The following is a 19,520-nucleotide window of genomic DNA, read 5'->3' as shown; positions in this document are numbered from 1 at the left end:
CTAATAGTGCTGGTTTACTCTCACATGCACTTCCTTAAAATATTCAGTCTAATTGCCAGTGTTTATTTTAAAATACCCTTTTAAAGGTTCCAAGGAGTGTTGTTGGATGCCAAAAGAAAGGATAGTTTAGTTTAAAAGGGTGAAAAATAGAGTAGGGTAGGAGGTCTCTGAAGCAGAGTTACTGAACATAGGAAGAGCATGAAGTTTTTGCAAGTGCTGTTCCATCATTTTCTTATTATTGAATATTTTAATCACATTGAAAACTTTTGACTTTGCATAATTTCTATTGAAAATTGGATTCTTCTATAGATGTCAGTGCCCTTAAAAATTACTAGGACTGGTTAAACAATACACAGTATAAAGAAGGCTGGCAAGGTTTTGGCCATGGGCATAAAAATAATCCTGCAATAGAAACTCTTTGGGACTTTGACTAATAGTCATTGAGGTCTGGAGGGGTCCTTCCCAACCTCCCAGTCTGTTCCTCTGTACTGCTGATGGTTTCAGTTAAGTGTTATAAAGTAGAACTGTGTGGAGGTGATGAAGAGAGTTTAGCTTGTAACTGGTAAAGTGTCCTTAACATTTACTCTGTGTAAGGGAATCATTGATACTGAATATTCTGCTGACAGTGTGAGAGCATGCAGGCTGGCTGTGCAGTAGAATGTACCAAAAAAATGCTTACAGACTTCCTAAGTGATGTATCCTTCTCCCTACCTGCAGTCATCCCTCGTGTTACATTGTTTTTATAGCAGTGCATTGAAACATGCCTAAGAAACGGCAATTAAGTATTCCAAGCCCCTCCTCCCCGCAAAAAACCACAAACAAAACCAACCAGACAAAAAAATCAACCCACAAATGTCGACTCTTTGTCTTTCTCCTAAGGAGGAAATGAAAATTAGGGATCACAGCAGAGGTTAACACATAGATTTCTGCATTATCACATTTTTGATAGGCACTTTGTAAGAGAGGGGTAGAATTCATGAATCCTTCCCCCTTACTGTGAAAGGAGAAAGTTGTAAAGTGATTTGACCTTGGTTTGTCTCAGCTTCAACCTTTCTGTGCACATTTCAAACCAATTTATTTGTCACACCCTGTGGTGGTAAGCTTTTTTTAAAATTTTCCTTAATGTGAACTGTAACTTTGATGCTGTTTTTCACCCTGCAATCATAGGCAGAAGCCTGGAGGACACTGAGCTCTAAAATGCCTTCCATGCCCCTGCAGTCCTGCAGTGCAGTGCATCCATGGGGAGTTGAAAATTGAGCAAATGTGTGGCAGTCAAATGGTCCTCTCTGCAGTCACTTTCTGCTGGGTTTTAACCAGTAAGGTCAGGATGTCCAGTCCTGGGAGTAACAACTGTGGCAACCTCCATAGCAACTGGGAAACACTGGCAGCAAAAGGCTTCCTGTGTCCAACAGGCAAAAGGGTGAGGTTTCTGCAGTCAGACTAAATCCAAATGGACCAGATGCAGTGTTACCACTAGCTGGTAAGTCTGAAATACTGCTGTGCCAAAGTACTCGGAGTTATCCAGAAAAAACAGCACAATTGCCTTTGTCAATGCACTGTTCTGTGTAGAAACAGGGGTCCCTACTCTCAGCTGAATGGTGTTAAAATGTGCTTTAATGCAGAAGTGATAGTTTCCTTTCTTTGCAAAGTATTACTGATTCCATCTTGTTTTGGTTTATAACAGGAGTTTGTGCAGTCATGAAATAAGTGGATGTATTGTGCTGTTTTGCTGACTTAAAGATGGATTTTGCAGCAGTTAATCCACTCTTCTTGCTGGGTTTGCTGTGCTAGTTTTCTGAAATAACATAGAAATCTGGCAGTCTCCATAAAAAGGACTTGTAGATCATATTTCTTAGACAAGAGACAAAATATCATCTAAACATGAGTGCTTAAACTGCATTTTGTAAAATAAATTAAGCACTTAAATTTTATATGTTCTTGAATTTCCATGCAAACTTTATCCTAAGTATGTCTAAGCAATGTTTTAAAAGAAAATATGAATGGAAGGTAGTCTACTACATCTTTTGAAATTACCAGAGATAGCATCACATCATTGATCTTACTGTGACAGCCTCTGAATAGTTATCACATCTGAGCATCTCATTCTTTCTCGTTGCAAGCCATAATCCTACTGTTAATAAAACGTGACAGGACACCTGAAAGATCAAAATATTTCCTCTTAATACATCACTATAAATAACAGGAAAATGTAATCTAACATCAAGTTCAAAACCTGTCATGTTTACTCAGCTTGTCAACTTCAGCTGTAATTTCTGTCTCAGCTTGTAAAACAGGGAAGGGTTTGGCTGGGTCTGCATACAGGAAAGCTTTAAAGGAAGAGTGTAGGTATTGGAAAAGGGAGCTGGGTGTTACAGAGGGAAACAAATGTTGGAGGGAGGTAAAAGTTATTATTTTCCTGGGGATTTGCACAGTATTTGTAGTTTCCTTGGGTGTTTCTGCCCTTTTTCCAGGTTAGGATTTGGGTGAGTGAAGATAACTGAAGTCAGTGATGTGGGTTCATCTGGCCAAATGCCAGTCTGAATATTTTGAATTCAGTGTTTTTAAACAAAAATAAGCAATTAATCAAAATTACTGGGTTCTTGAGGTACACTGGACAGCACTTGCTTGTTAGAAATGTCAGCACATTGTCTCTTTTCATCCAACAGGTCACAACCGAGTCCTGCAGGTAGCAGCTTTTCCAAGAATGGCTCATTTGGAAGGGTCCCTGCCCAGGGCTCAGAGGTATTGCAGTGTGAGGCCAGCTCCGGACAAGTTCTCATGTTCCAGTGCCATATCTACAGTTAATCCCTGCTGCAGGAGCTCTTTTGTCGTGTACCCTGCCTGGATTGCTGAGCCCCTCACCCCCCAGAGGTAAAATCAAGTTCCTGTTTAAGTCTATGATTTGTTTTTTTCCATGGTATCTATTAGGATAAACCAGGCTGGTGTGTCAGACTAATAAATTAGCAGCTTAAACATCATTTGAGCTTTCCCATCCCTGCACTGGCAGTTTTTTAGATGTATTAACTAAAGTCATTTGCTACCTTGGAGATTATGAAGAGCAAAGCCTGAGTAAGCCTCTTCTCAAAGAAACATTCCTTTAATATTATTGGGATAAATAAACACATCTTGCATTAACAGCTGTCTTCCATGAAATGTTTCTAAATGCTTTGTGATTTTTTTTTTTTTCCCCAGTTTTGAACTAGAACCTGTTATCAACCACAGCTTTGTTGTTTACTTCTCTGTTTTGCTGTTCCCGGAATGCTCCAGTGTAAACCATCAGCTCCAGCACTCTGGAGTGCACCTACTGGAGATGGATCCTTTCCCCTGATCTGAAGGGTTGCATTGTCTTGCCGTGTAAACAGCAAGGGGGCTGGTGCAGGTAATGCTGGCCTAGGATTCCAGCATGTCCCTGGCTCACTTCCTGTAAACCCCAAAAGCAAAGGAATCTGAGTAAAAGCAGGCACTGACGTGTTTTTCGCAAAATCAAGGAATTATCCCAGCACAAGCAAGTTTTCTGTTTCTTCCCACACGATTTGGCCTGTGGGAGTGCTACAAAATGAGGTGGAGTGTTCCATTTCTTAAATCTTACAAGATTATTTTCTTCAAGACCTACAGAATCTATTTCTTTCAGGGCTGACCCATTTTCTTTTCTTCGAGGTGCCAATGGATTAGCCACTGCCTCCCCTCCCCAGGCCCAGCATGGAAGAGACTGGGGGGATCAGGGGGCCTAGACAGCAACGTGCCTGTGCTGGTGAGAGGGGAACAAGATGGATTTTATTACCGTGGTACAGTAAAAGAGGAGATGGAGGTGAGTGATGGTTGCTGTGTGGTAGCTGAGAGGATGTGTAACAGGGAGCAGTCCTCACACACTACCTGGTTCAGTGTAGCAGTTTTTGGTTCAGCTGATGAGATTAGAGATCACCAGGCCAGCAGGTGCCTGAGCAGCCCTGTGCTTGTGCTGGCACTGGGCACTGAGCCAGGCTCAGCCAGCCCGAGTGCTGCTGCCAGCAGCGTAGGGGCTGCTGTTTTGTGTAGACACAGACCCATCAACAGCACAGGAAAAAGGGTTTGTGTTTTATGTACACATGTCCAGCTTGAGTCAGCCACAGACCAATGGCTCTGGGTCTTTCCAGAAAGGTTAGTGAAAGCTTTAATTCATTGGTTTGTTAGCACTTCAAACTTAACACAAAAAAGAGCCTATTCTTTCTCAAGAACAGGGAAGTACCTCGTCTCATTGTTGATAGAAAGCCTCTTGACAGATAAAAATTCCCAACAATCCCCCCAAGAAGCAGAGCTAGTGTTGTATGTAATGGGGAAGGACTTGGACATGACTGAACAACAGGTCTGAATGTCTCCAGTGTCCCTTGTTCCTTGGCAAACACAGCAGGGTTTGTGAATACACTTGCCTATAGCTTTTTCTCTTGGGAAAGAAAATACAGGTCCTAGTGGGAGTGAATCTGAACATATGCTTCACTCATCCTGCTTTCTGGTGAGCCTCACGGAGCATTTTCTGTCTGTCTCAATGCTGAACTAACACCACACACTTTAGCTGCTGTTCAGGCTTGTTTTGGCCTAGTCATATAAGCACAGGATGGTCTCCTAGTGAAAGTTGCATTACCTGGCACATTATGGACTGTTTTTCAGTGGAATTGTTATTTTGTTCCTGGTAACAGAGTGAAAGAGACATGTTTCTGGTAGAGTTTGCCAAACCACTTGTGTCACATGGAAGGCATCCAGTGTGTGTGCAAAAAACAGCTAAGGATGACATCCTGGAATATGTGAATGGGATGAAGCACTCCTTACTCCCTGGAGACAGAGTGCTGGCACCCTGGGAGCCAGATAGGGCCAGGTACGGCCCAGGAACCGTCCTCACAGGCATTGAGACAAGGGATCCTTTACGAGGTGAGAAAAGTGGTGCCATCTTCCTCCTCTTGTTCCTCTGGAACACAAGTGAGGCTGTCAGGATAAACTCTAGTCACAGTGCTGCTGCCAGAGAAATAGCAGTGCACAGACTACAGCTTAGTGTTCCAAGCTTGCAGGAGCTGATGGGACTGCTGATGGATATCTGTGTGTAACCTCACCAGTCTGACCCTAAGGAAGTTGTGGCCCATAAAAATGTCATCATCTGTGTCCGTGGGTGTAGCTGGGACAAGGCTGTGTCTGCCATGTGCAGGACTGTGGCCTTTTCATGACAGATACAAGTGAGACAACTATCAGGAAGCATTCATCTGAGCTTAAGTGCTCACATTTGTACCAAATGGTACATCTGGGGGTGATTTTATCACCCAGACGTAGGAGATTTCAACAGCTCATTCATTTTTCCCATGTCTGACAGTCAAGCTCCACTGACTTACCAAAATACTATTCTCAGAGCAGTACTGCTAACTTTGGCAGCAACAACAAAAATTACTCTGTCATCGTTTTCTTGTTCATCTGATGACAAATTGGGAGGAAAGATACTGCCAGGCCTGTTGTTTTAATGATGCTGCCCACTCCTCCTCTGTGACATTGTGGTGAGGGGTTAGAGAGGGGCAAGAGTTGATCCTGCCCTTTGACAGGAGTAGAGAAAGTACATAAAGCTGCAAAGGCTGATCTGTCTGTATGCACTGCCCAGGCAGGCCAGCTGCTTAAGGCTGCTTACTTTTTCTCTTCACAGCCTCAGAAGATGAAGAAATTATGGTCCATTTCTGGAATGACAAGAAAGTGAAACTCCCCTGTGGTGTGGCTCTGTGGATCCCTCCTAGCCTGTGGGAGAGGATTGTGGAGATGATCCACATGCCCTTCACCAGCAGGGTGAAGCTCAGACCAAGTCAGGACACCAACTCTTGTGTTTTTCCCTGCAGTCCTAAGCCAGCCCTGATTCCTGTTTGTGCTGTACGTAGCCTTGCCAAGCACTGCTTGCTCTGCTCTCCCTGCTGGCCAGATTTCCACCACCACTGTGATGGTGGTATCTGTTTATCAGCCTGTGTAAGGTGCATCTGCTGCTGCCATCCCTGTGCTGGTGCCTGGTGGCCTCTTCCCTCCAGGTCTCTGGTCTTTCCAGAAAAATCTGAAGAGGCAGAGTCCAGCAGTGAGCTCTCTCCAGGTCTTCTAGAACTGAAACGCACAAAGCAAGGAGAAGCTGCAGCTGTGGCAACATCTTCCCCCTCTTCTGGCTCAGAGTGGGACCTGAAGCCATCCCCCATGAAGAGTACTGTGGGGGACAGTGCTGTTAACACAGGCTCCAGCTGTCTCGAAAAGCCCAGGCTAAAGGATTCTGCAAGACCTGAGGGGAAATACTGGAAAAGAAGCCACCACAAGTCCCATTCCAGTAATTCAGGTACCTTTTAAAAACCCCACAGGAAGCAGCTGTCAGAGGTGGTCTGGGCAGGGCAGTCACTCTGCCTGCAGGTTATTGGTATTAGTACTGTAAATTTGCATATCAGACTCTGATACAATTCCTCTCCCTCCCCAATGTTTCTGCTGCCTCATCTGGCTCTTCCTTCGGCAACTCGTCCCATGGAAAACTACCAGAACAATTAATTTCATTTGGAAGTACAGATATTCCTCTCTGTTTCCTGTCATTTCCCTATGCCTTTTATGATGCTAACATCTTCATTAATCTGCATAGCTCGTCCATGCAGAATAATCAGAAAGAATTCCTTTCAGGCTTAAAGTGCATTTTTCTCTCTTCTGAAATGAATGTTTCTCCATTTCAGTTCTGGTTTCACTCTTAGATTCAATTTTACTCCTTCCTAGGACCTGGAAGTTGTAGCAGCACATGTACAAAGGGCCAGCTGGAATCCAAAGCCATCTCCACTGGGGACATATCCAGTGTGGCCCCAGCTAATCAGTGTGCAATATTTGAAACCATTGAACAAACTCCCAGAGGGCAACTCACAGTGAAAAAAATCCTAAGAGACCAAGATTTCAAGCCATCATCGAGGGTAAGGTAATTTGTATTAATATTGTAGTTATGTAAGCAGGAGGTTTGTTTGAATAGAAAAAATATTCTTGTTAATGGTCTGGAACCTGGCCAGAAAACCACATTGTTTGTAACTTAACTGCTTCCTAAGGCCATCCACCAGTTTTGTGATAGGTAGGAAAGTTCTCCAGTAATGAAATCAAAGCAAAAATCCCAAGCCCTTAGGAAGGGCTGAAGCTACTTGGTAAAATGGAAACAATTGTCAGTAGCCATGTGAGCATTCAGTAATGGAGATTTCAATTCAGAAAGCTGCCAAATGCCCATTGACATCTACCCAATGTTGAACCCATGGAAAGGTGCTGAGCTCTGCCAATCAAACTGTGATAGTCACAATCTCTGTCTCTCAGAGGTAAAAGCAGATTCTTTAGTAAACAGTCTTTGCTGAGTTTTTTCTCTTACTCCCCCACTAGAAGCCACAAGTTTAAACAGCAGATCCCTACCCTGAAGCTGGGGGATACAGAGTAAGCAAACTGTGTCACAACTAGGAACAACATCACTACCCTGTTCTTTAGGCCTGGTTTCCCTTGTGCTTTAGAAAATCTAGGAAGAAAAAATAATCAGAACATGAATGCTAAAAAAAGCAAGCACAGAAATGAGGAAGAAAAAAAATTACAGGAAGAAGGGGAAGATGAAAGAGAATGTCAGGATCACCAGAAACAGTGCTCGGCACAAGAGCATCAGGGGTACAGTTAATAAATTTTAGACATGAAATCAAATATTACTTCTTCTGTACCTTCATCCTCTTGCTACTGTGAGCTGACTGCAAAGTAAAACTTCAAATGTTCTAAACTTGCATGTTTAGAGATGAATCCATGAATAACATGTCTTGGTGAACAGAGAATATACTGGAATACATCTTGTATTCTCACAATTATATGCATTCACTTTAGGCAGATGCCTACCAACTTATCAACTGCATGGTTCCTACTTTCTATTTCTAGTCGACTTTATTGTTTAAATAATCATAGTTACATAACTGCACACCTTTGTAATTGATTTCCTAGGAATTTTCAGGCCAGTATGGAGCTCCAGGCAGGCAAGCTCTATGTTAGCAGTGTCAAGGCTGTGCACTGAAGCGACATGAGTTGCCGTTTAGTAAAACTAATAAGAAAACAGAATTGTTTTGTTCCAGCCCCAAAGCAGCAGCATGAATCACAGTAGTGGATGCAATGTGGTAATGCAGGGTATAATGACATAATTTTGTTCCTGTAAAATAGCCCTTGGTGATTTTAAACCCAGAAGATGCATTGCTACTCTGAGATAGCTGAAGCAGTTTTATCATATGATACAGGCTGCATCAGAAGTGGCTTGCAGCAAACAAGTGGAGTTAGAAGACAGGCTTCCCAGAGGTGCTCTCTGGGGGGCTGATGTCCTCTCACTGCAGTCAACAAAATCCTCCTGACTTCCAAAGTAGAAAAGTTTTTAATCAAAGCCTAACAGCTTCTGAAAAGCCTTTGTTCTTACTGTCCAATTGTGTGTTTCAGCAGTAGAGTTTGTCCTAGCACAGAAAATAGAGCATTATTAAAGCTCTGTGAGGCAGAGGTACAGCCAGGAAAGCAGCAGTTAACAAAGACACTGATGCTTTTTTTAGACCAGACTTCTGAGGGATTTGTTTTCTGTCGTCCAGGAAGGCTTTGCAGCATCAGAAAAACAAAGATATAAAGCAGCATCAGATGATAAATGTAAAGTGACTTGTGCTGGAGATGACAAACCTGATGTTATAGACCTTGTCAGAGCTCACTTGCAACAAAGCAGAGAGAGAAATGATCAACCAGGATTCAGTCCATGTACAACTGATCAGGTTCAGGGGCCGAAATTTCAGGTAAACTGCTTCTACTATATCAGTGCTACATATATTAAGCAAATCAAGTTCTGATTTAGGTACTGTCTCAGTACAATATCTTTATGGATGACTATATAATTTTAATAAGTGAGGAACTCTATTTTCACTCACATCAAACTTGACCATCCTCATTCTTTATTCCAAGGTGCTACATTAAATTCCTAACTATTTGGACTTGACTTTACAATTCTGGAGAGATCAGATGAACTAGCATGAGCACTAAAAGCCTGAACAGATGCACATCAAGAGTCCAATAAACCTCCAATTTGTCCACGGTTCTCTGGAGTGAGCCATAGAAATTCAGCAAAGCAGTTTCTGTTTGTAGAAAGCCAGAGGGAATGGAGAAACAATACAAGCCGACAGCTGAAAGTATTTTTTTTCAGGATTAAAGCAGAAGCAAAACTTGCCAGAGGCTAAAGGACCTGCTACTGTAGATACAAACAACAAAATGATTAGCATTCAAGCCACTGATTTTTATATTCCGATGAAAATGATCTGAAACCTTAATACTATCAGCTACAAAAAGATGACAGATCTATATAGATCATATCACTAATTCTAGATGTGGAATCTGGTCCTTTGGGAAAGTTAAGCATCCAGGGAGTTTTCTTAGTAGGACTGCTCATGTTTAAAGCATATGAACTTGGTCATAAGCTGCAGTGTGCAGTTGCTCAGCAGTAAATAGGATAACTCAGGGCACCTCCACAGCCCACAGAAAAGGGGTTTAGCTTGGTCTGCAAAGCCTGCAAAGAGACAGGACTGGAATCAATAGTTCATGTGCCTATACTGAACACCTGACACATATTTAGCACGTTTCTGAGTTGAGGTTCTAGGCAGTGAATTTCATTTGCATTTTATTTCTTTCCCAGAATAGTAGAAGTACAGATAGGAGAGTGGCTTGTGAGCCAGCTGCTCTAAAATCAGTCCCAGCCTACAGAAGCTAATGCACATCCATATTCATACCACATGGATCATGCTCTCACTGGTCAACACGGCGACATGGGGGTTCTGTCTGAGGATAACACAAAAGAACCTGTCATCACAGAGGCTTGATCATGTATTTTATTCCACTGATTGTATCTTTAATTGTTTAGAGCAGAAGAATCTGGAATTACACAGTGACATAACTGGATTTAAAAGGCACACAATGTACAAACATTTATAAAAATCAGTGTACAAAGTGGGCTACATATAATTGCATTAAGTAGAAAACAAATATACAGGCCATGAAAATGGAGTCCCAAAGAGGAAGCTACTATTAAAGTGCTAACAAGAAAAAGATATTTATAGTTCATTACATGCATTAAAAAGAACCTCATATTTTATTCCTGCTACTGCCAGGAAACAACAAATATCACAGAACAAAAGTTAAATCAATACTTTGTCCTGCAATGACATCTACTATGTGGGTTTGTTCCACCATGTCCTCTGACATTGCTGTGACAGAATAGATGCCAGGAGAAACTTCAATGTAGAAGTCTTTGGAAGGTCTTCTGGGCTTTGAGGGAAAAAAAAAAAAAAAGAAAAGCTACATTACTAGTTAGTCATCTTAGATTTTAAAAAAAAAAAAAATTTGTGTTTAGGTAAAAAAATACATTTCAGCTGTTATACAAATGTACTAAGATTTTTCTAAATATATAGAAGGCAGTGTAAACAAAACTGTAAAATGTTTCTGTCAGTACAAAAATTAGCAAGTGCCATACTCAAAGTATTTCAGCTAATGTTTCAATCAGTGGAAGTAATCACTGTGCTGTAATCTATGTCTCACAAAACTGGAAGTTACCAGCCTAGGCAGTTTTGAACATAAACCTGGGAAGCATTCCCTATACCAAGGGTGCTCCCACTAATTTATACTGTGGTACAGATTCCATGTTTCTTATCTTTTGTGGCTTAGAAGTTCCTGAAATTGATTTGCTGAGATGTTAGGCTTTGAAAAATAAAAACAGTTTTCTTCTCCTTGAGGAACAGGAGTCTTCAGAAAGCCTGTGGGAGGGCCAAGTGCAAGAATGCCACAATCTAGTTTCTAACTAATTGTGCAAGTCTCTGTATGCCCATTTGACTGCCTATACATATATTATGATTGTGAATGCACCACTGGTTAATATTCTGTGCCATCAAGGTCTCCACATCTGTCACAATTTTTTTGATTGTCACATTGATGCAAAATGATAAAAGAAATGCTATCAAATACCTCCACTTAAACCCAAAGTAGTCTATACACTTACACATTGTTGGCAAGTGTGAGCGTGGCTGGGTGCTCTGGAACCTTCAGTCCTCTGGAAAGAAAAAGATACTATTTTCTGATGATTCAGCACACAAGGCAAATCCAGCCCAAGTGTGTGGATGCTTTAGGTGTGTGAAATTTTCCCCTCCAAGAAAGGACCGATAGGACACTGACTGGTGCCACAAGAAGTTACTCTGCCTTCCCCCAACCCACCACAAAGCTTGGATCAGTCCAGGCATTTCTAAGTCTATAAGGTCAACCTACATACGTGAGTGTGAGTGTCACAGAGATCAGGTGGATAACAATTACCCCACAGCAAGGGAAGGAATAACCTTTCACCAAAACCAAAAGTACCTACTTACCTCTTCTCCTGTGGAATCCATCTTTCTTTCTACTTTCTTGCCATGATATTTGCAGAAGTGTTTGATTTCATGTTCTTTGCACTTGTGGACTGATGTAGAACCATAGTACTTCTGGATATCAACAGAAAATATGATGTGGGAGGCATCAAAGCATACTTGCAGCTACTGCAGATTTGCAATTGAAAAGGGAACTACACAGATACTGATGGTGTGTATTAATTGGCTGGTTTGTTCTCTGTGAGGGTGAAAACAATGCCTGTATCTTCAAAGGACACCTGCCTTCTGGTACAAGACTGTATCAGACAGACCTGATTTTAGATGCCTATTTCCTGACACAATATGTAGGGCAGGGACTTGGACACCTCAGAACTGAATTCATGAAAATGTCAGAAGGAATACTCTGTAAATACCTGCCTGATCAGGCTGGTCAAGAAAAGCCCTCAAGGAAGAAGGCATAATTTATGGGTCCTTAAGAGGACATACATGCAAGCCAGGTGCTCTGCAACCCAGTCAGTGAAGACTGGTTCTGCAGGGCATATGCTGCAGCAGTGCTCTAAAAGCAGAACATGTTAATACTGAAAAATGAGTCAGTAAAGAAGCTGAAGTGTCCTCAAGGCTGGAACCATTTGCATAGCAGTTTTGAGAAGCGTATTTAAGCCCACAGCAGCCCTCTTCTGGCTCTACTGCAGACTTACTGGCATCTTCCCCACTGCAAATGAAACTCTTGAGTACAGTTCTGCTGCCATCTGTTGTCACCACAGAGCTCCTCCCAAGGTTGCCTTTTTGATCATAGGGACCAAAAAGTGCCCAAATACCTCTTATTTCACTTATGTTTTTCTTGTCCCTGACTGTCAATACTAAATGTAACAAAAATAAGGCAAAGAGCAATTATTATTTCCAAATCTACTGCTGTGCTTTATTCCTTGAGCTTATGCACAAATCAACAGATCTGGTTGCTTGTATTGCAGTTTCTGCAGAGCTACAAAATACATCAAATGCTCTCACCTGGTGCATAATGCTTCACAGAGCATCTCTTTTACATGGTGGCACAAGGCAAAAAAATGAAATCCAACTTTTGGTGAGAACTGGGTAAATTTGGGTCCCTTAGTAACCCCAAACATCTCATCTTAAACGACAATTTTAATTGTTTGGATTCAAGTGCCTAAATGGTTATGTTCAGCTGTAGATTTTTATTTGCACTTTGTAAACTTTATCCGTGAACTTACGGGTCTGACAATTCTCCCCTTTTATGACTCTTTTTCTCTACAGAAATGACTGAAGCAGTACTGTCTTGGCTGGTGCATAAATGTGGAAGTCAACCACTGCTTGTTCCAACTCTAATACTCTTAACAGGGCACAAGATAGACACACAGAATAATTTAGTTTGGAAAACACCCTTAGGATCATGGAGTCCAACTGTAAACTTAGCACTGCCAAGTCCCTGATAAGTTTGAGTCTCTCTCTACACTTTGTTTCACCTTGTCTAAAACTCTGTTCTGCCCCAGATGTTTTAGGATTAACTGGTTGCTGTGTATGTAGTGCTTTAAAATGATAAAGGAGTTGCTTAAGAGCTAATCACTTGGTGTGTTTAAGCACTCTTTTCTCTAATTTAATTGCAGACTAAGGCTCTGTATTAGCCCTGCAGGCAGTGAGCTCCCTGCTGTGTATCATAACAGACCCCAAAGGGCACAAACTGCTATGGAATTCTCAGAGCCTTCAGTGCAGTAGCTGGGCTGCAGGGCTGTGAGAGGCAGCTCCCAGTCTGTCCACCCAGCAGAGCAGTGACACCTGCCAGCCAGAGCCAGCATGAGAACAGTGGAGCTGTGCATCCGTGCCTCTCAATTTCTACTCATCACGAACAAAGAACTGAGCCCACACTCCTAATCCAGTAGCAACACCCCAAATCTAGTTTGACCTGGTTTTGTCTGGGATAGAGCTAGTTTTCCTCCTAGTGGTTGGCACAGTGCTGTGTTTTGGATTTAGTACACAGTGTCGATAACAAACTGATGTTTTGGTTGTTGTTGAGTAGTGCTCAGTCAAGGACTTTTCTCATGCTCTGCCAGTGGGGGGGTGCACAAAAAGTTGGGAAGGAGCAGGGCTGTGACAGCTGACCCAAACTATCCAGAAGGAAATTCCATACCATAGAATATCATGTATATAAACCGGGAGAGTTGTCCCAGGGGCTGACTTCCCTTCAGGGACTGGCTGGGCACTGGTCAGTGAGTGGTGAGCAACTGTATTGTGCATCACTTGTTCTTCTGGGGTTTTATTTCTCTCTCCCCCTTTCATTACAATTATTACTGTTGTTATCATTAGTGTTATCATATTTTGCTTTGTTTCAGTTATTAAACTGTTCTTATCTCAACCCACGAGTTTTATTTTCTCCAGATTCTCCTCCCCATCCCACCAGGGGAGGTGGGCAAGGAGGGAGTGAGCTGTATGGCACTTAGTTGCTGGCTGGGGTTAAATCACAACAGCAATACTGGGGGGGGAGAGGGTAACTCTAAATTCAAAACAAACACAAAGGACACAAAGCATCTCTTCACTCGAGATTCAAACTCTCCCTTATTTCCACCAGCCAGAAGAGGCTATCAGCGAGCATGAGTGGCTCCTGTTCCCCTCATGACAACAAAGGGTTACTATGTCATAAGGCCATTGCCCAGCAGAGATACTTCGGAGCACTGGAAACATTCCGTATCTTGTGACACAATGTAATTTGTGATGTCACTGACATTTCTGTCTCTCTAACTATACTGCCTTTCCACCAAGAAATGGAGAAACCTTCTGCTAAAATCTGTACCGGGTTACCGGTACTGTCTATAGAAAATGCTGATCGTGGTGTTTATCAGCCAAGGTGGTACCAGCTCAGCTGGTCAGGACAACACCGGTGAAATGTACCCTGCCACATGATGCTGAATGCCCCAAATTTCTCCATCTCGCCCGGCATCACCGTCTCACTGGCTGAACCTTTGCCATACAATGAGCAAACCCGAAGTCTAACTTTTGCAGTAAAAATAGCGCCAAGAGGCCTCTGGCAAGGCACATCGTGAACATTCCCCTTTGGACGGGTCTGGGGGTGACCCCTCACCTCGCATTCCTTTGAGACTCCCCTCATCACCTTCACAAGCGAAGCGAACGCTGCACTGAGGCGTTCCCGGTCTTCGTCCTGCAACGAGAGACATTCCTGGTCACTCAGCGTGCTGCTCGTCGCTTAGAGGGTGGCGGCGGCGTGCGCGGGAGGGCCCGCGGCCCGTGTGGAGATGTATCTGGCTCTATCCATCCCCATCCCGATCCGCATCTCCGCGTGCCCGTGGCCGTGTGCGCGGCACTGACCGGGGCCGCTCCCGCCGCGCGCCGCCGCGAGCGCTCCAGCACGTCGCGCGCCGGCCCCGCCGAGCGCCCCCCGCACGCCATCGCCGTCCCGCCGCCGCACTGCGCATGCGCCGCCCCGCCCCCGCTTGGGGGCGCTCCGCCCTTCCCGCCCCCGCCCTCACCCCGCCCCGGGGCACCGGGGCAGCCCCTGCCGGGATGCGGCCCCACGGAGGGCTGGGGCCCGTCTTTGTTTTTCCCTTACGCCCGCGCCCTGCCCTGGGTAATGCAGAAGAGGCTGGCTTTCCTTGAAAGGGTCAGTGAGGTGCCCGGGTGCTGCCCCCCGGCTGTCCCCGCCGTGCGACAACGGGCAAGAGCCAAGAGAAGCTGGAGGTGCCCGGCCCCGCCGTGCCCCGTGGTCTCTGGCGGAAAGCGGTGCTCCCCGCGTGGTTTTTCTTCTAAACTTTCGCGGTACGAGATAACAGTGACAGTAGGTGGCGATGGCTGGCCGAGTGACGGGCATGTGGGTCAGAGGGCAGAGCTGCACACTCGCGGCACCCAGTCCGCAAAGGAAAGCCCGTTCGCCCGGCTCGGGGAGGGAACCCGCGCAGAGCCTGGGCCCACTGCGAGCAGGATGTGCCAAACACGGCGGCTCGCTCCCTGGTAGCCGGGTCTGTCCCAGGAGGGCAGTGCCAGGCTGCAGTCACCGCTCGGAGTTACCAGAGCGGCTTGCGAAGTGGCTGTGGCTATGTGTCAGTAGAGCCACTTCGAGCCTTCGCTAACCTCGTGTGCACTGAGGTGACGCTAGGAAAGGCAAAATAAGCACAGAATCTTTCTTTACGTGCAATATGGCCAAGGTTAACATGGAGGCCCTGATCCTGCAAGTCCTTCATTTTTGTTGAGAGCTTTGTTAGTTGTAATCTCTTTGGCAAACAAGAAAAATAATCCTCTCCTAGTTTACATTTTGTTGTCATCTTCCAGTTGCTTAACCAGAGCACCAGCCAGCCCCTGTAATAAACATACCCTTCACAGGCTGCTTGTTCATTAAAACATTGAAAGCCCCCATTCAGTGTTCAAATCCAGCTTAACTTTAAGTTTGGTCTCCTGTACTCAAAAGAAAATTTAGGCAAGCTGCTGGAGTGCTTGAGGTCTGGGGAACTGAAAGCAACATAAATGGGGGAGAAAAATAATATTTGATAAAAGCAACGTTAGTGTGTTTGATGTGGTGGAGAAACAGCCAGAGCAGACTGCTTCCTGCTTAATTGGAAGTTGAACATCTTTGCATCATGCCTTGTTAGCAATGGTCTCCTGGAGAGGTGAGTGGGTTTGCTATGTTGCTGCTCTTGTGAAATATACTTGGAAAGGCCCTCCTATGTCGTTTTCATAACAAGGAGAGAAAACTGTGTTCATTTTTTATTCTTGCCAGGTACTTGTAGCAGTAGCTTGTTGTTCAGGAGGTAAATTATTCCTGTTGTGTTGAAATTTAAACTCCCACCATTTTTTGATGTTTGGTGACACAGTACTCCTTTTGCAGCTGAGTAAATACATCTGTCCCAAGAAGGCTGACAGCTGAAATAGCTTTTGCTTTGAAACACACATTCACATCAGAATCCAGATGAGAGTTACCCTTATTTCCTGTACATTCATTCTTTTGAAATATAATGGAGGTTTGTGAAATGCTGGGCATTTCCACCAGATTCCTTGTTGCGTGGGATGATGGATCAGAATATCTGAAGACAATGTATTTCATTTTTCAGATGAGGTGGCAAAAGCCAAGAATAGTTTATCCTGAGCACTTGATTCTGGGTTCAGAGAAGTATCCCTGTTGTAGGAAAGATCATGAGCATTTACCTAATGCTGAATACCATTTTGCTTCCATTTCAGTCACAGGAAAGAAAGTCAGCAAGTGCTTAAAATTCCCAGAAATGTGAAGTGCTGGAATTTGTATTTCAAGCTGCAGAACACACATGTTGCTCTTTATTTTTCTTCTGTACCTAGTATAATTTGGTTAATCTATTGTGAAGTGACTTGTTTTATAAATGCCTACATAATACTTCAAGATCTAGGAGCAGTCTTTGTATTGCTATATTCATGGTCCTGCTAACAGTTAGCATACTGCCTCTTCTGTATTATTTAAATCAAATGTTTTGGGTGGGTTTCTCATCTGCCAAACCATCAGAAGTCGTGGACACGTGTGCCAGGGAGGTGGCCCACACGGTGCTGTTGGTGGCCTGCGCGGAAAATATGCCATGCAGGGACTTTCTTCACCTCTGGTACGCACGATGCCCTGGGGGGCCCTGGCTGGGCCGTGCCAGCGAGCGGGACACCTCAGAGCATTCCGCATTGCTGCCAGGAGGCGCTTCCAGGAGGCTGGATCTGAACCAAGCTACCCGGCATGAAGTTCAGAGGCACGCCGCTGCCTCCCTCGTTCTCCACAGGTGCTGTTTTAGTGGGAGCTACCCCATGGAGCTCGGGAAAGGCCCGGGAGCTCCCTGGTTCGTAGCTCCCTAGTGGGAGCCATCTGCCCCGCGCCTGGCGCAGGAAGCGCGCTTCCCGCACTCCTCCTTCCTTCCGCTCTGCCCCGCAAGCGGCTCCGCGCCCAGAGGAGCCCAGGGCTCGTCGTGTTTTAAATAAAAACCAAGCGGTATCGCCCCTCCGGGGTAGAGCGAGGAGGAAGGCTGTCAGCTGGGGAGCTCAGTCCTCCCCTCCTCCTCCTCCTGTGCCCATCATATCTCCCCGCCGACCGGCCGGCCCTGCCTGGCTGCTCCCCTCCCTCCCGCCTGTCCGGGACTTGGGTTTGGGGCTGGGGGGGGCGGCGCCCACCCGTCCGCGGGACCGGGGCCGGGGCCGAGCGCTGCCGGCCGGAGCGGTGGCTCGGCAGCCCGGGGCTGCAGCCCGGGGCGGACTGCGCTGCGCTGGGGGAGCAGGTTTCTTTGTTGGCTGCCGGGTGACTGGTTCCCATTAATCTCCCGCACTGGCCGTGGCCGTCTCCACTTCCTGCCTTTGCATACTTCTCTCTCCCTCGATCTCAGTCCCTTCCCACCCCCTTCCCTCCCCCCTTTCTTTCCCTCTTCTCAGCTTCTCCAAAAAACCTACAATCGCCCGGGCTGCGGGACGGGGGCTGCAGGCGGCCGGCGGAGGGAGCGCATCCCTGCGCACCTCGGTAAGGGCCGGGGAGCCGCGCTGCCGGGCGGTGGTCGCCTCTGGGGACCAGGGCAGGGGAGCGGGACTGGGGGGAGAAATTATCGGTCGTGCTCCGAGTGGCCATCCCTGCGCGGCGAGAGCCTCCCGCGAGCGGGGCGGGCCGGGGATGCGCGGCGGCGGCGGGGGCTCGCCGGGCGCTGCGGGTCCCCGGACCGCGGAGCCCCGTGGCAGCGGAGCCGCCGGAGGCCGTGCCGGTGCGGGCTGGCCCCGCGATCGTTGCGGGAACCCTGCCCTGACCCGGGGGAGCGCAGATGGGCGGAGGATCCTTGCGCACGGGCGGAGCGGGGACTCGGAGCTCCCGCGCTGGTGCCGCCGCCGTGCCTCGCGGGACGCTGCTTTTTACGTGGGTGGCGAGGGCAGAGGCACCGCAGAGGGACAGAGCCCGCGGGACCACTTCGGCCGGAACGGGGTAACTCCAACCCGACTGGGGAGCCAGCGCGCCGAGCGTGGGGCTCTCAGCTGGGGGAGACGGGGAGCTGCGGCACTTCTCTTCCTTTCCAATGCCCGCTCGCATCGTCGGTCCAGCCGGCTGCGGTGTTTGCGTGCGTGTTGAGAAGAGTAGAGGAGCCACCTGGACTCCGGCGGAAGACTTCGCGATCCCAGGACAGATTTGGCTGAAGAGCTAAGGGAGTTCTGCAGCAGTTCACTTGGTGGGAAAATCAGATGTCCTGCTCTTGGCTTGGTACCAAACGTTTGCATTACTAAGGTCACTGCAATCAAAGAGTAGCAGTTACATACGAGAGAGCTTTCTTGTGTTTACTCCAGTTTTATCAGTCCAATGTACTCTGAATTTAGTAGTTAAGTTGAATGAAGCTGGGTGCATAGTATTACTGTATGGAGTATGCCAGTAGTAGTGTTTTCTACACCCTGCACTGACTTGGGGAATAGGTTTTCTTTCATTTCTATGCTGGCTAGTTAGACTTTAACTTCAGACATATATTAAATAATCCAATAAAAATATCTAGACTGCTCAAAACCTGTGGAAGACGAAGGATGAAACTGTTAGTTGTAGACTGGTTTTTGATGATAGGATGGGTTGAAAGGAGGTTGATTTGCCTTTAAGACTTAAGAATGTTTTGTTTATACATGATTAATTTATAGTCGGTGGATTAAAATATTCCATATAGTGGAAGGGTAAGTTAACAGGGCAAAGGTAAGAGTATCATGCATTTAAGGTGACATTTGAGGAAATAATTTACATTTTAGGAGCACCAAAATTTAAGTTTCATTGGGGTGATCAGGTTATGCAGGTGAACTAGTGGAGATATGTTACCAAGTTGACATGTAAGAGTAAGATTTATGAGTTTGATCATTCATTTCCCTCTTGCTTTAAGTTTAGTTATTTAAAGTAAAACTGCAACACATTTAAAGCAATGGTGATGACTTCATCAAGTTAGCACGAGTTATAGTAAAGCACCTTTTAAAGTTAGCTACAGTCTCTCCATGTTAACGAGACAGACGTGGAACTGATATTTGCTTCTGGGGTGGAACCAGTATCCTCAGAGAGTATGGAGTGAGGAAAGAGGCTTTTGGGCAGAGCTGGTAGGGATGGTGGTGCTGGGCCTCACTGGGGCATGGAGTCTGTCCTGCTCCTAAAAGTATGTAGCATGTATT

At 45.7% G+C, this 19,520-nt stretch overlaps 3 protein-coding genes across 7 annotated transcripts in view; 2 read left to right on the top strand and 1 right to left on the bottom strand.

Annotated features, from left to right (window-relative positions):
* Positions 1–74: 74 nt before the first annotated feature.
* C6H11orf16 (chromosome 6 C11orf16 homolog) lies at positions 75–13,758 on the top strand. The gene is made up of 8 exons (XM_048306004.1): positions 75–1,480; positions 2,667–2,871; positions 3,658–3,808; positions 4,674–4,902; positions 5,657–6,319; positions 6,739–6,927; positions 8,590–8,786; positions 12,663–13,758. Exons 2-8 carry the CDS (start codon positions 2,705–2,707, stop codon positions 12,666–12,668), a joined length of 1,602 nt encoding a protein of 533 aa, XP_048161961.1. The 5' UTR covers positions 75–1,480; positions 2,667–2,704; the 3' UTR covers positions 12,669–13,758.
* On the bottom strand, positions 9,852–14,720 carry AKIP1 (A-kinase interacting protein 1). 2 transcript variants are annotated; one of them, XM_048306008.1, is made up of 4 exons: positions 14,482–14,720; positions 11,394–11,504; positions 11,033–11,083; positions 9,852–10,305 (listed from the first exon to the last, which is right to left on the bottom strand). In XM_048306008.1, the coding sequence occupies exons 1-4, from the start codon at positions 14,506–14,508 to the stop codon at positions 10,162–10,164; spliced, it is 333 nt and encodes a 110-aa protein (XP_048161965.1). In that variant the 5' UTR covers positions 14,509–14,720; the 3' UTR covers positions 9,852–10,161. The 2 variants fall into 2 exon arrangements, with proteins under 2 accessions (XP_048161965.1, XP_048161966.1); XM_048306009.1 differs by lacking the exon at positions 11,033–11,083.
* A 2,887-nt stretch (positions 14,721–17,607) lies between these two features.
* Positions 17,608–19,520, top strand: part of DENND2B (DENN domain containing 2B) — a 155,246-nt gene continuing 153,333 nt past the window's right edge. For 2 of the 4 annotated variants that reach the window (XM_048308377.1, XM_048308376.1), the window contains exon 1: positions 17,608–17,865. The gene's annotated coding sequence lies outside the window, so the exon portion shown is untranslated. Of the gene's footprint in view, positions 17,866–18,212; positions 18,589–19,520 lie in introns of those variants that run through there. The other 2 variants (XM_048308379.1, XM_048308380.1) reach the window with 2 other exon arrangements.

Source organism: Corvus hawaiiensis, chromosome 6 (genome assembly GCF_020740725.1).
Source record: "Corvus hawaiiensis isolate bCorHaw1 chromosome 6, bCorHaw1.pri.cur, whole genome shotgun sequence".
Lineage (NCBI taxonomy): Eukaryota > Metazoa > Chordata > Aves > Passeriformes > Corvidae > Corvus > Corvus hawaiiensis.
This window is presented reverse-complemented; position numbering and strand designations above follow the sequence as displayed.